The sequence below is a fragment of the Xenopus laevis genome, chromosome 2S (assembly GCF_017654675.1).
Source record: "Xenopus laevis strain J_2021 chromosome 2S, Xenopus_laevis_v10.1, whole genome shotgun sequence".
NCBI lineage: Eukaryota > Metazoa > Chordata > Amphibia > Anura > Pipidae > Xenopus > Xenopus laevis.
Window position 1 is genome coordinate 112,049,976 of NC_054374.1, and position 13,561 is coordinate 112,063,536.

Below are 13,561 nucleotides of genomic sequence, written 5' to 3' on the forward strand. Positions count from 1 at the left end.
TTTTCAACCTAACTTACTTTGTTACACCTTCATAGATATTATCATGTTTACCTTTGTAATGGATTCTTTCAGCATGTTGGTTTTAGAAATGGTGACAGGCAGTGCTAAATGAAGATGGAGAACAATGCAGTGATAACTGTTCCAGCTGTCAATATTTCACTCAGCTTGATAAATAATCCCCCCTCAATGTTAAAGCAGCTGGTTCATATTGTCCCATTAATTGCACTAATGAAGCCAAGAACATTTTATTCTAATTATAAATCTAGACTGAGCTTCATAAGCCTTTTACAGCACTTAGTACATGTTTACACTCTGTCAGTTGCATACAGATGCAAGTTTCTTTTTTTCCTTTTTATGTACATGAACTGTTGGGCTTCTAGTGTACGGTGCCTTGCAAAAGTGTTCACCCCCTTGGCATTTTTCATGGGTTTTTTGCATCACAACCTGGAATTAAAATGGATTGTTTGAAAGTTTGCACTATTTCATTTACAGAACATACCTACAACTTTGAAGATTTATTTCTTTTTTTTATTGTGAAACAAATAACAAATAGAACAAAATAACAGAAATCTTTAGCGTTCACCACCCTAAAGTGAGTACTTTGTAGAGTCACCTTTTGTGGCAATTACAGCTGCAAGTGGCTTTGGATAAGTCTCTATGAGCCACATCTTGCCACTGGGATTTTTGCCCATTCCTTAAAGCAAAACTGCTCTAACTCATTCATGTTGGATGGTTTTCGCTTGTGAACAGCAATCTTCAAGTCTGACCACAGATTCTCAATTGGATTGAGGTCTGGACTTTGACTAGACCATTCCAACACATTTAAATGTGTCCCCTTCAACCACTCGAGTGTTGCTTCAGCAGTATGCTTTGGGTCATTGTCCTGCATTGTCAAAACATAGGCAGACTGACACAGGTTTTGCTTAAGAATATCCCTGTATTTAGCGCCATCCATCTTTCCCTCGACTCAGACCAGTTTCCCAGTCCCTGCTGCTGAAAAACATCCCCACAGCATGATGCTGCCACCACCATGTTTCACTGTGGTGATGGTGTTCTTGGGGTGATGGGATGTGTTGGGTTTGCCCCAGACATAGCATTTTCCTTGGTGCCCTAAAAGTTAGATTTTAGTCTCATCTGACCAGAGCACCTTCCTCCATACGTTTGGGGTGTCGCCCACATGCCTTTTGGCAAACTCAAAACGTGCCTTCTTGTTTTTAACTTTAAGAAATGGCTTTTTTCTGGCCACTCTTCCATAAAGCCCAGCTCTATGGAGTGTACGGCTTATTATGGTCCTATATACAGATACTCCAGTCTCTGCTGTGGAACTCTGCAACTCCTTCAGGATTACCTTTGGTCTCTGTGCTGAGTTTTGGTGGATAGCCCTCTCTTAGAAGGTTTGTTCTGGAACCATGTCAGAAAAGGTGTGTTTATACTGACAGATCATGTGACACTTAGATTGGGGGGCTTTGGGGGATTGTAGGGGCTTCATGGCAAAGGGAGTGAATACATATGCACATGCCAATTTTCGTTTTTTTTATATATATTTTTCTCATTTCACTTTACCAATTTAGACTATTTTGTGCAGTTCCATCACATAAAATAAGATTAAGAAACATTTAAATTACAGGTTGGAATGTAACAAAAATAGGTAAAAATCCAAGGGGGAGGGGTGAATACTTTTGCAAGGCAGTGTAGCATAAGGAACAACCAGTTGCTTCCATAGACTGGGCCACTCACAAGATTTATATTTAGAGATTCTGCTGTCTTTCAGGAAAATGTGCTTAAATTGTCATTGCAAAGATGTAGGATTTTCACACCAGCTGTTGGTTAGTATTCCAGATGAAAACTGACTCCTGGTTTTGTGAAGTAAAGATTAAATTATAAATGTCAGTCCCCTGTTAAAGGGGACCCGTCACCCAAAAAAACTATTCAAAATCGTATTTTATCACATTAGTCAAGCAAAATTAACTTTAATTACACTATATAAATTATTTGAATCTTGCTTCCTTCAGTCTGGCATTTCAAAATTATAGCAAGCAGGCAGCAGCCATTTTGTGGACACTGTTATTAAGACAAGCCTTGTATCATCTCAGAATCTTGTTTGTGCACCAGAATAGGGGACCCGATGTCCATTCCCATGCTCTGGCTACACAATTAAATGGTAAAGAGAACGGGGAATGTGTGACATCTAGGAAGTGCTGAATGGAAAGTGAAAGTAATTGTCTGCCCCGCCTCTATGCCACTGGCATAGAGGAGTGGCAGACAATATTTGATTGACAGCTGAGATTTTTAAATGAGCTTACAACGGCTATGAATGCTTTAATAAAAAATAGTAATTGTATTTCATGTTTAGTTTGAAAAGGACTTTTATTATACAGATTTTTGTGTCTGGGTGACAGGTCCACTTTAAATTCTCTATGAGTTAGTAAACCCCATATATTTGTGAACAGTATACAGGAACTCACTTCTGAACATTGTCAGGTTCACTGATATTTCCTCTCATCTCCTGCCAGTTAGAACCTGGTCCTTTAGATGAAACACAGATTGCAACCATTTTACGGGAAATCTTAAAGGGACTTGACTACTTGCATTCAGAGAAGAAAATTCACAGGGATATTAAAGGTAAGGTCATTCCTTGTTTTTTTTTCTTTATTATGCCTTTTTGTTACTGGGGCTCAGTCTTACAAGTTATATCCTTGTTACAGGGTTTACCATTCCATACTGTTGTTTCAGATTTACTTGCTGATTCTGCCTTATCAATACAATACTGTTGGGACAGGTCATATACAAGCAAACCGAGACATGGTCTGAACTAGGGATTCATTAAAGAGAAAGTTCAGCTTTTTTGCTTACTATTGAGCACTATTCAATGTGATCAATTGTTTTGTTTATTATGTATGGGTTTTTGTAATGTTTATTTTGTAATGGTTTTGAATATTATTCTGTCCATTTCCAGCTTGCAAATGAAAATTCTTTTATAGTTATTAATTTTTTTTATTTTTTATTATTTCGTATCTATATTTTCAGGTCCTTGCCTATTTAGCTTTTAATTTGAGTTCCAAACTGCATCCTGTTTACTATAGGGTATTTAAACCTTAGGAAAGAGATTGCAGTTAAAATGCCTGAGAAACAAAGAAAGTATTTCAAAAACCACAAAAATAAATCAGTACTGGTAAATGGTACCACTGCTTAGTGTCCTGCGCACATCTATTTTTTAGGGCAGGACTACACGGCCGATTCCGCCTCGCTGCGCAAAATCGCAGGCGTCACGGAAATAAGGTAAGTAATTCAATTGTTGCATTGCGTCGCTGCATTGATGCAACACGACTGTTGGATGCAGACGCTGCGTCTGCATCCGGCAGTCATATCGCGTCACAGCAACAATGCGACACGATCCGACACTGCCATTACTTACCTTGTTTCCGTCGTATACGATGTGACACCTGCGATTTTGGCTGGCGCGTTGGATCGCGGCGGAATCGCCCGTGTAGTCCTGCCCTTAAAACCCGAACCTGCAACCCACACCCGCAACCCACATTTTGACCCCCCATGTTCTCGCTACCTGATCCACAATAGGCCAACTAACCTTCCGACCAGGGGACATGTAAGACCGGAAGTGATGTCACATTTGTCAGGAAGTGACGTCACGCCGGTGCCGAATCTTTCCAAAAAAATGTAAAAACGGGAAGAATCACAAGGGTGGGAGGGATCAAGGGCCGTACCTTTGTTGGGTACCCAGCTGGGTTGCCCTGTGGACTGCTCCCACGGCCAAGGAATCGGGGACTTTATAGGTACTCCGTAGTAGGTGTTTGTCATTGATCCTTATGAATCCTATGAACAGGCACCAAACTCGGCACTATGGCTCCATAGTTAACTAAAACTGTCAATTATTTTGTGGCCTTGTTTTTTCACATGGTGACAATATAGAAATGCATCACTCTATCACTCTATGTTATAACATGTATGCAACAGATAACTGGATGCTTTATGTTGGATTGCTTTTATTTCGTTCAGCTGCCAATGTGCTGTTATCTGAAAATGGGGAGGTGAAAATAGCCGACTTTGGTGTTGCAGGACAACTTACTGACACTCAGATCAAGAGGAACACCTTTGTTGGAACTCCATTCTGGATGGCACCTGAAGTCATAAAGCAGTCTGCATATGATTCCAAGGTGAGAAGAGAAGATGAATGCTTGTCCATGACTGCTCTGTTCCTCCTTGTTTGCTAGTGAAAGATCACATGTAATGAAATAAATAATTAAATGATTGTCCATGCACAAAGAACTTGTGTTTCCATGTGAAGCTTTGAGGTACTATAGATAATGCTGAAAAAGTCATGAATATTGATAGTGGAACACACAAGACACAGCCATGAACTTGTAAAACACTTTGTATATTCTAGCCCCATGCTCAAGCCTTGTGCCTTTATATGATCACAGAACTCCTTAATGACTTGTTATATTTTACATTAGGGGGTATATTATTCACAATATAATACAAAATAATCATGAATATCCTGTTAAATCCATGTATATTATTAATAAATGATGCTTAGTGACATCCGTTGTAGCCAGTACTTATAGATGTCATTTGTGTCCCATGACTAACTGAAACTTTCATTCAATTTAATGTATGAATAATAGAGATTATTTTTCTTTTTTCATTGTTATTTTAATTATTTACCTTCTGACTTTCCACCTTTCAAATGAGGGGAACCCTTCTAAAAACAAATGCTCTGTGAGTCTACTAATTTATTGTTATTGCTATTATTGTTATTACTCATCTTTCTATTCAGGCCCTCTCCTAATCATATAACCGTGTCTCATTTAAATCAATGCCTGGTTGCTATGGTAATTTGGATCATAGCAAATCACAAACCGCTGAATAAAAAGCTAAATAATTAAAAACCACAAATAAAAATTGCAGATTGTCTCAGAATATCAGTCTCTACATCATACTAAAAGTTAATTAAAACATAAACAACCTTTTGAAGGGATCTCTGTGGACTTAGAGCTAGTTTTTGAATTATGGACAATACCAGGGAGAGACCTGATATTAATTTTGAAGCTACAATGGGTTTCTATTCCTAATGCCTGTATTTTGCATTCAGGCAGATATCTGGTCCCTGGGTATAACTGCTATTGAACTCGCAAAAGGGGAACCGCCTCATTCAGAGCTGCATCCCATGAAAGTCTTGTTCCTTATACCCAAGAACAATCCTCCCACGCTGGAAGGAAACTACAGCAAGTTCCTGAAGGAGTTTGTAGAAGCCTGCTTAAACAAGGAGCCCAGTTTTGTAAGTGTGCAGTACAGCGTCTCTGTTAGACTTTCAGGTTTTCATAGCCTTTAAACCAGGCATTTCCATGTAAAGCCTACTGATTATTACCTTCAAATATAACTTCTGGGCTGTTTCTGCCCCATAAATATGTTGTAACTGAGCTTCAGATGAAAGTGCTAGTACTGCTTATTGTACACATGGCAATCAGCTTACATTTGCGTCCATGTTAAAGGAACAGTAAAAAAGGAAGGTGTATTAAAGTAATGACACTTTCATGTACAGATTGCACTGAACTGGTACAACTAGTATGTTTGCTACAGAAACTCTACTATATGTTATATAAACAAGCTGCTGTGTAGCCATGGAGGCAGCCATTTAAAGCTGAAAAAGGAGAAAAGGCACAGAATACACAGCAGATACCAGATAAACTCTGTATTATACAATGGGCTTCCTCAGAACTTCTCAGTTATCTACTGTGTATCCTGTGCTTGAATGGCTATGCGCATATTGATACTGGGAGGATTAATTACTTGCACATATGCCATAAAGTAAGTTTATGTCTCCCTTTGGAATCATATGATGATGTAGATGATGCTGATTATTAAAGGCCACTGCAACCTTAATGCAAAAGTATAATTTGTAGCAGTTATTTGCAGTCACCGTTGTTTTCATAGTTGTGGTCATTTAGGGGCCTATTTATTAAGCCTCAAATTTTTCTGGTCAAGCTTTTAAAGGACAAGGAAAGGCAAAAAAATAAAATCCAATTTTTACTTTCTTTAATGAAAAATAAATCTATCTCCAATATACTTTAATTAAAAAAATGTGTATGCAGTGAAATTCTCCATCCATTTACTGCTGTGGATAGGAATTGTCAGATGGTCCCTAACTGCTGAGCAGGGAAACAATCATACTTATGAACAGCAGGGGGAGCCCCCGCCCTACTTACCAGCCATGCAAAATTGAAGCAGCTTTGTGATGATCCCTAAGCATCCCAGACCACACTGAGCATGTGCAGGGTCAGGGTCAGGCAAAGTTACAAGATGACAGCTCCCTGTGGCCAACTTTGAAAGCATAAATCATTTGTTTGATTAGGCTTTGTGGTGCAGTAAGTTCATGATTATGTTTAGTATACAAAATACAGCATTTCTAGCCTTATTCTATTTTAGACTTTCCTTGTCCTTTAAGGGGCAAAACTTGAATTTTTAGAGACAAAAAAAGTTTATTATGCTCCAAAGCTTAAAAATCCGAATATACTCCAGCTAAAACCTGCCAAAGTTATGTAAAAGTCAGTGGCAGATGTCTGTTTAACCATTGGAATATTGGATATTTTTTGCATTCATTATCTTTGAGAGTTTCGGGCTGTTTAACGCTGCTTTTTGAAAAAGTCGCACGATTTCAGTTGTCACACGATTTAGGTTAGGGACACACTGGACGATTTGCCGCCAACGTTTTAAAAAAGTAAATCGCGGCGAAATATCGCTCATTTTGTCTCTGAACAAAAACAAATGAAAGACGCCAGCTCCTGTGCCCACAGCGCGTTTGTGAATCGCCTGTAGCTCCAAAACGCACTGAGACCCTTTTCCGAGCGATTTATCAGAAATAGCATGTACTTAGAAAAGCACTGAAATCTCCTAGACACGCACACACATACAGATAAGTAGCAGCAATTGTATTCAAATTACAATGCGAACGCAATGACGCAAGAACGTAAAGACGCCAGGTTACAGCGGGAAGCACAAACCGTTTCCGGTTTGGGTGGAGCACGTACCGCACAGAGTAATGGGATACAAATCGCTCTGTGCCAATAGTCGCTGTGAATCGTCTGTTCAAAAAAGACGATCGTCTTGTCGCCACGATTTACTCTTTTAAAATGTTGGCGACAAATCGTCCAGTGCGTCCCTACCCTTAGTCGAGACTTTTTCCGCATGTACATTTTTGTTCCGATTTTTTTCGTAAATTAAGCCGAAACAAAAATAAATAGAAATGATACATGTGGATTTTAAATTATTGTTGAGACTCCCATCATGTATAGAGTGTAGGGTTTCTACTAAGGGGCTCCCATCATGTATAGAGTGTAGGGTTTCTACTAAGGGGCAAATACTTGGTGGTGGCAGGCTCTGTAAAAGTAGTGGATATGTTTTGTTATACATAATGTATTGCTTAAACATCTTTTAAATTTAAACATTTACCATTTTTTTTTTAAATTTCTGCCAGAGACCCTCTGCTAAGGAACTGCTGAAACACAAGTTTATTATGCGAAATGCAAAGAAAACCTCCTACTTAACAGAACTCATAGACAGGTACAAGAGATGGAAGATAGAACAAGGCCATGAAGCCTCCAGCTCGGACTCTGATGAGTAAGTACCTAGGAAATCACTTTACCAGAGGTTTGGTTTAAATGTATGTGAGGTCAAAGTATTGATATTAAAGGGGTCATTTAACCACACTTGTGCAACTTTAAGCATAGTCAGTGCAAGTTACTTGCAAGTCTCCTTGCACTTCCACATAGCGGTGCCACTACTTCTGTGTGTCTTACTCTTGCAAAGTCCACACTGCTGTTCCTATTGATGCAGGGAAATCCTAGAGCTACCTCCACCTTTAGATGAAAATACCACCAGGAAGAACCATAAAGGCTCATTTATGAGCATCAGCACCTGCAAATGAGTAATTGTAACCTTTCTTGAAACCAAAATATGTGTTTTATGAAAAATATAATTAATTCAAATACTGTATAATTCGTAAAATATGCTGGATTACTCTTCAGGCATACTGTGCATTTGCAGTAGTAAAAAATAACCATTTTATGAATATATTTCTGCCTCTGCCCACTGTAAAGGGAAGAAGTAGAACAAGCTGCTGGCAGTGAGAAGGATTATTGGAACTTCACAAGAAGAAAGAGAGACTTGAAAAACTTGGAGCCTGTTCCAGCACAACCAGAAGAGGTAGAGCTAAAAAAAAAGTCTGAGCCAAAAAAACAATTTCCTACTGTCCAACAATTAAGTAGTTTATATTAACATTATTCTGTGCTATCAACAATGTTTGACTTGGGAAAAACATACACTGTAATGGAAACCAATTCCTTTAAATGTTCAGGGCAACATGAACCCAGTGTTCCTTGCTTGTTATCACTGTATTGTTTGTAGGTAGGCACTCAAAGAGCAATCCTCCAGGCAGTAGTAGTAAAAAAAGGTCTTTATTGAAGTACGCGTTTCGTGTTTTCACAACACTTAATCATTAGCCTATTACATGAAGACTGTAATCCACACTTGTACTTCAATAAAGACCTTTTTTTACTACTACTGCCTGGAGGATTGCCCTTTGAGTGCCTACCCTACAAACAATACGGTGATGTCCGCTCTCTTATGCTGAAGGCCTGGGGCAGAGCACCTGGGCCTCCTCATTTTACGTGGCGAGTCTCTTTGAAAACAAATGTTTGTGATGATATTCCTTGCTTGTTAGCAAAGGATTAATTGTATTGGCTGGCAGTAAAGCTAGCGATAGATATGCAGATTTACCTTTATATCGGACAATCGTTCGGTGGCATCTCCCGACCTACCACTAACCATTCAGATTAAATAAAGTAGAAAAGAACAGATCAGATGATGTTCTGCCCCTGACAGCAATCGTACGAAAGTTATGTCCGACAAAGCTGGTGACAGTCTCCCACTGATATCGGCAATAAATGCAGAGAGATTATTGGCAGCTGACAGAAATTTTCTAACCTGACCGATCGTCTGAACGACCGATCGGCATGGCAGGAAAAATGTCGGGATACTCCACACAAGGCCCCAAAATCGTATGAAACGGAGATTCGTACAATCAAATCTTTGCGTCTAGACCATACTATCCAAATGCAAAAAAACGGAAGGTATTAAGAATTATATATTCTCGTTCTAAACAATTATTCTTCTGGCATGTCTATGCTTGTTGACAAATATTGAATTTTTTACATTGCATTTAAGGTTAAAGACATTCCCAAGAGGCCTTTGTCTCAATGCTTATCTACAATAATGTCTCCTTTATTTGCAGAGGTAGGTATATCTTCATTCTTGTTTAGCTCATTCCTGATTCAATGAGCAGCTCCCCTTAACAGACTTTTTATTTCGGCTTGCAGCTCAAGGAGAAGAGTCAGGCGTGCGGTGGGAATGTAGGCTCAATAGAGGAATTGAGAGAGGCAATTTATTTAGCTGAAGAGGCCTGTCCGGGTATCTCGGACTCCATGGTTTCTCAGCTTCTTATTAGGCTTCAGAGGTAAGTTTTGCATAAATTTGGTTCCCATGACCCTTTTTGCAGCACATAGATCAAATGTGTTTATCAACCTTCTGTATTCCTGCATGACCTGGTTTTGAAATAGCAAAAGGGAACATGGCAAGATCACACTGATGAGGCAAGAATAGTTGCAATTTGTTTTGCAACACCACTTGGTATATTCCTGTAAACTTGCATCTGCAGGAGCCATCCCATCCTAACATAATTGGGTAAATTTACTAAGCGGCGAAATTCACTTTGCACCCATCGCTACACTTCGTCAGGCGAAAATTCACTCCGGCAACGCTAATTTACTAAAGTGCAAAGTTGCGTCCAGGGCGCCGAACGTGGGTGAATTTTTGCTAGTGTTACTTCAGCAATCAAAGCGAAGATGCGCTAGCGGTGCCTAATTTGCATACGGAAGGAAATGATAAAGTTACCTGGACGTATATGTTTCAGCAAATACATAACACTACACAAGTCCAGGGAACCTTAATAAATAATATAGAGTTGTTATAATGCCCTACACATGAGCCCACTGTATAGTTTATGTGCCATATGTTAGAAAATGTAGGGGGGAACTTGGTTACCCAAAAAACAAAATGTTACGGACCGTTGCAGCCTATCACTCTGAAAAAAAGGACTAAAAATTGAGGAAGTCCTACACATTCCATTGCACTTCGCTTGGTCTGAGCTGGTGAAGGCAAGTCTGGCGAATGAGGTAGCGCTCAGTAAAATCCGCATCTTAGTGAATTTGTGGAGTTCCGTCCATACGCCAGAGCGAAAATTCGCCTGGTGTTAGAGTGCGAAGCAACGCTAGTGTATATATCCATCGCTAGCGAAGTGACGCCTGCGCCTGTTAGTAAATCAGTGAAGTAACGAAATGACGTCACTTTGGCGAATCATTGTCAGCGTTAGTCACTTCGCTCTTTAGTAAATGTGCCCCAGTGTCTCCAAACCAATTCAAATAAATAGATCACCTTGATAAAATGGGTATGTCACATCAGGTGCTTGGATAGATAGTGAGTGCATTTATCAGGCAGAAAATATTCTAGCGAGACGGCTGTTTACCACCTCATCTACCTGACCTGAATCGTGTAATACAATATGGCCAGCTGTCAGAATGAAATAGAGAAAAGACTGATGTTCGTTATGGAACAAAATTTCACTCTATACAATTCAAGAGTGAACAGCCATCCACAGAGTAATACAACTTTCCACTGGAGAGAGTGGGACCTACTATACATATGGGATCTACAGAATGCTTGGAACTTGTTTATTCTGCAAAAGGAGTCCTCCTCTAACTTGCTACTAAAAAATTCGGATTGCCATCATTATGGATTTATGCCGGTTGTTTAATGTCATGCACGAGGAATGGTCTGTTATTACTGATAAAAATGTATGGCATTGCAGCACTTTAGAGCTCTGTGGGTTATGGGTTTGTGAATAATAGATCTTATAACTGTACAGGTTGGAATCCATTATCCGGAAGTCCATTATCCAGAGAGTTCAGAATTATTATTATTATTATTAACATGTATTGATAAAGCAGATTAATGGAAGGCCATCTCCCATAGGCTCCATTAGTCAAATAACATTTAAAATTATTTTCTTTTTCTCTGTAATAATAAAACAGTTCCTTGTACTTGAGCCTAATTAAGATACAGGTATAGGATCCCTTATCCGGAAACCTGATATCCAGAAAGCTCTGAATAACGGAATGGCTGTCTCCCATAGACTCCATTTTATCCAAATAATCCAAATTTTTAAAAATGATTTCCCTTTTCTCTGTAATAATAAAACAATAGCTTGTAGTCCTTATTGGAAGCAAAACCAGCCTATTGGGTTTATTTAATGTTTAAATGAATTTCTAGTAGACTTAAGGCATGAAGACCCAAATTACGGAACTATGTTATCCGGAAAACCCCAGGTCCCGAGCATTCTGGATAACCGGTCCTATACCTGTATATGTTATTCTTATTGGAGGCAAAGCAATCCTATTGGGTTTATGTAATGTTTAAATTATTTTGTAGTAGACAAAGATCCAAATTATATAGAAAAATCCCTCATCCTGAAAACCCCAGGTGTTGGCAGGAACTGGAGTTTTGTGTAGTATAATTATGTTATTGCTGTACTATTCTAGTTATATAATACACAAGCTACACCCTCTCAGTGCTCAATTGTGTTTGGCTGAACCAATACTGGTACAGACCCACTTTTACCTCATCAGCCAAAAATCTATTTTTTTTTTAAAGGAGTGAATACAATGATGTTGCCTCCTCTTTGGGAACATATTTGCCTGCCTTTTATTACGCCTTTCCTATTGTTTCATTTCAGGTATTCTGTTAATGGAGTGGACTCTTCCTCGCACTGAAGGATGTTTTTGTCCTTTTTAAGGCAAAAATGGACCTTGCATTATTCTCCCTATGGAACACGCCTCTGCTCATGGATATCACAGGATGTGGACCTTCCTGAATGATGAGTGACTATAGATAGGGAGTTGGTGAAAGCTATAGTTTTTATGATTTTCTTTTTTTTTTCTCTAATCATAATGCGAATATATAAAAATGTAAAAAAAAAACTTCTGCAAATTACTGTGATAAGGCAAACGAAGATATTGTGAAACCTCAGGTATCTTGCTGTAAGCAGTCCGTTGTGCTGGAGATGGAATGAAATCTTGGTTTAATTCCTCTATGGAAAGTTATCAGATGCCTCGGCCTTCTTTCCTCAAGCCGCTGTGAGCTCCCAGCATGCCCAGCAGTTGAAGCCTATGAATGGTGGGAGATGCAAATCACAACAGCTGGAGGGACGTGGGCTGACATTCCAATTTTACAGTTGACTTTTTACTAGAGTTTGCCAACCTACAAACAGACCCAGGGCATCCCTCGGTGCAAGATGCCATGTTCTGTTTATGGATTTCATATCTGGCAGCCATATTTTATGTTTTATGCTAATGGTTTAAATGAAGCGCCAAGTTGAGTTTTGTTATCTACATACAGAAGCCCTGTGGGACATGTGTTAGATGATACCAGTGTAATGTTTTGTCTAAATATACATGACATTGTACAGTATTGCCGTTTTCTTCAGAAAACAAACTGTGGCATTTAGATATATCTTCTATACATTTATCGATACACATTATTTGTATATACTTAAAAGACAGAGGATAAGGTACTGTCACAATGAAGTTTTACTGTTTTTAATTTATAGATATGTCTGAAATATGTAAGGCTCCGCCTCATCACTGGGATAAGTTATGAGAATATTATAACACAATACGTACAGCAGTGTGTGCAGTTATTCTATACGTGTCTCTGTTTGTCTGTGCAGCCAGTGGAGCAGTGTCAGTAGCAGTATCTCTGGGAATATACTGTGAGTGTGAATGGTGAGCTGAAATGATTGTAACACAGTGCTGCCCCCCAGCTGCTGAACTACACCTTCCAGCACCCACAACAGACACCAGGTGCTGTTTTCCCTGATAACATTCCCTAGTAAATAACAAACAAATGGGAGCGATGCTCAACTATAACTCACCACTTGTTGTAGCGTTGGGCTTCACTTTTTTAATTATTATAGGGATTATAAAGCAATACAAAGGGACAGCTCTCAGCACAAGTGATGGAACACTATGGCTTATACTGTATATTGTCACTTCTCTTTCCAAGGTTCTCTCTGAAATGATATAGTACTCACCATTACTGCTTAGATTTATGGGGCTTATGTTTAAAAGGAGGGAAGTTTGCTAGTGTCTAATCACCTATAGCAACCAATCAGCAGGAGCTGTTACTGGTCACCTGGGCAAACGTAGTGCCTTCTGTTACATATGGGACTAGAGTGTCAGCCTCTTGTTTACACTGCGCCAAGCAATTTCATTTTGGCAATATACAGCTGATGAAACGGTCTAGTGAAAAAGTTATCTTTTTATTGGAAACAAAAAAAACCCTAAAATCATAGAGGAAATGGTTATGAGATCACCTGTGAGACTGGACTTACTGCTCAGAGCTGCTGTGGTCACGTTTACAGTGTAAGGACACA

General features: G+C 39.1%; 1 protein-coding gene across 2 annotated transcripts in view; it reads left to right on the top strand.

Moving 5' to 3' along the window:
* stk24.S (serine/threonine kinase 24 S homeolog) overlaps positions 1-12,810 on the top strand; it is a 31,186-nt gene extending 18,376 nt beyond the window's left edge. Inside the window, exons 4-11 of one of the 2 annotated variants that reach the window (XM_018249872.2) lie at positions 2,514-2,622; positions 4,015-4,172; positions 5,111-5,296; positions 7,493-7,635; positions 8,115-8,220; positions 9,241-9,309; positions 9,393-9,529; positions 11,864-12,810. In XM_018249872.2, the coding sequence (XP_018105361.1) occupies positions 2,514-2,622; positions 4,015-4,172; positions 5,111-5,296; positions 7,493-7,635; positions 8,115-8,220; positions 9,241-9,309; positions 9,393-9,529; positions 11,864-11,900 (945 nt within the window). In that variant the 3' untranslated portion in view covers positions 11,901-12,810. The remainder of the gene's footprint in view (positions 1-2,513; positions 2,623-4,014; positions 4,173-5,110; positions 5,297-7,492; positions 7,636-8,114; positions 8,221-9,240; positions 9,310-9,392; positions 9,530-11,863) is intronic. The other variant, XM_041584283.1, reaches the window with a different exon arrangement.
* The last annotated feature ends 751 nt before the right edge of the window (positions 12,811-13,561 follow it).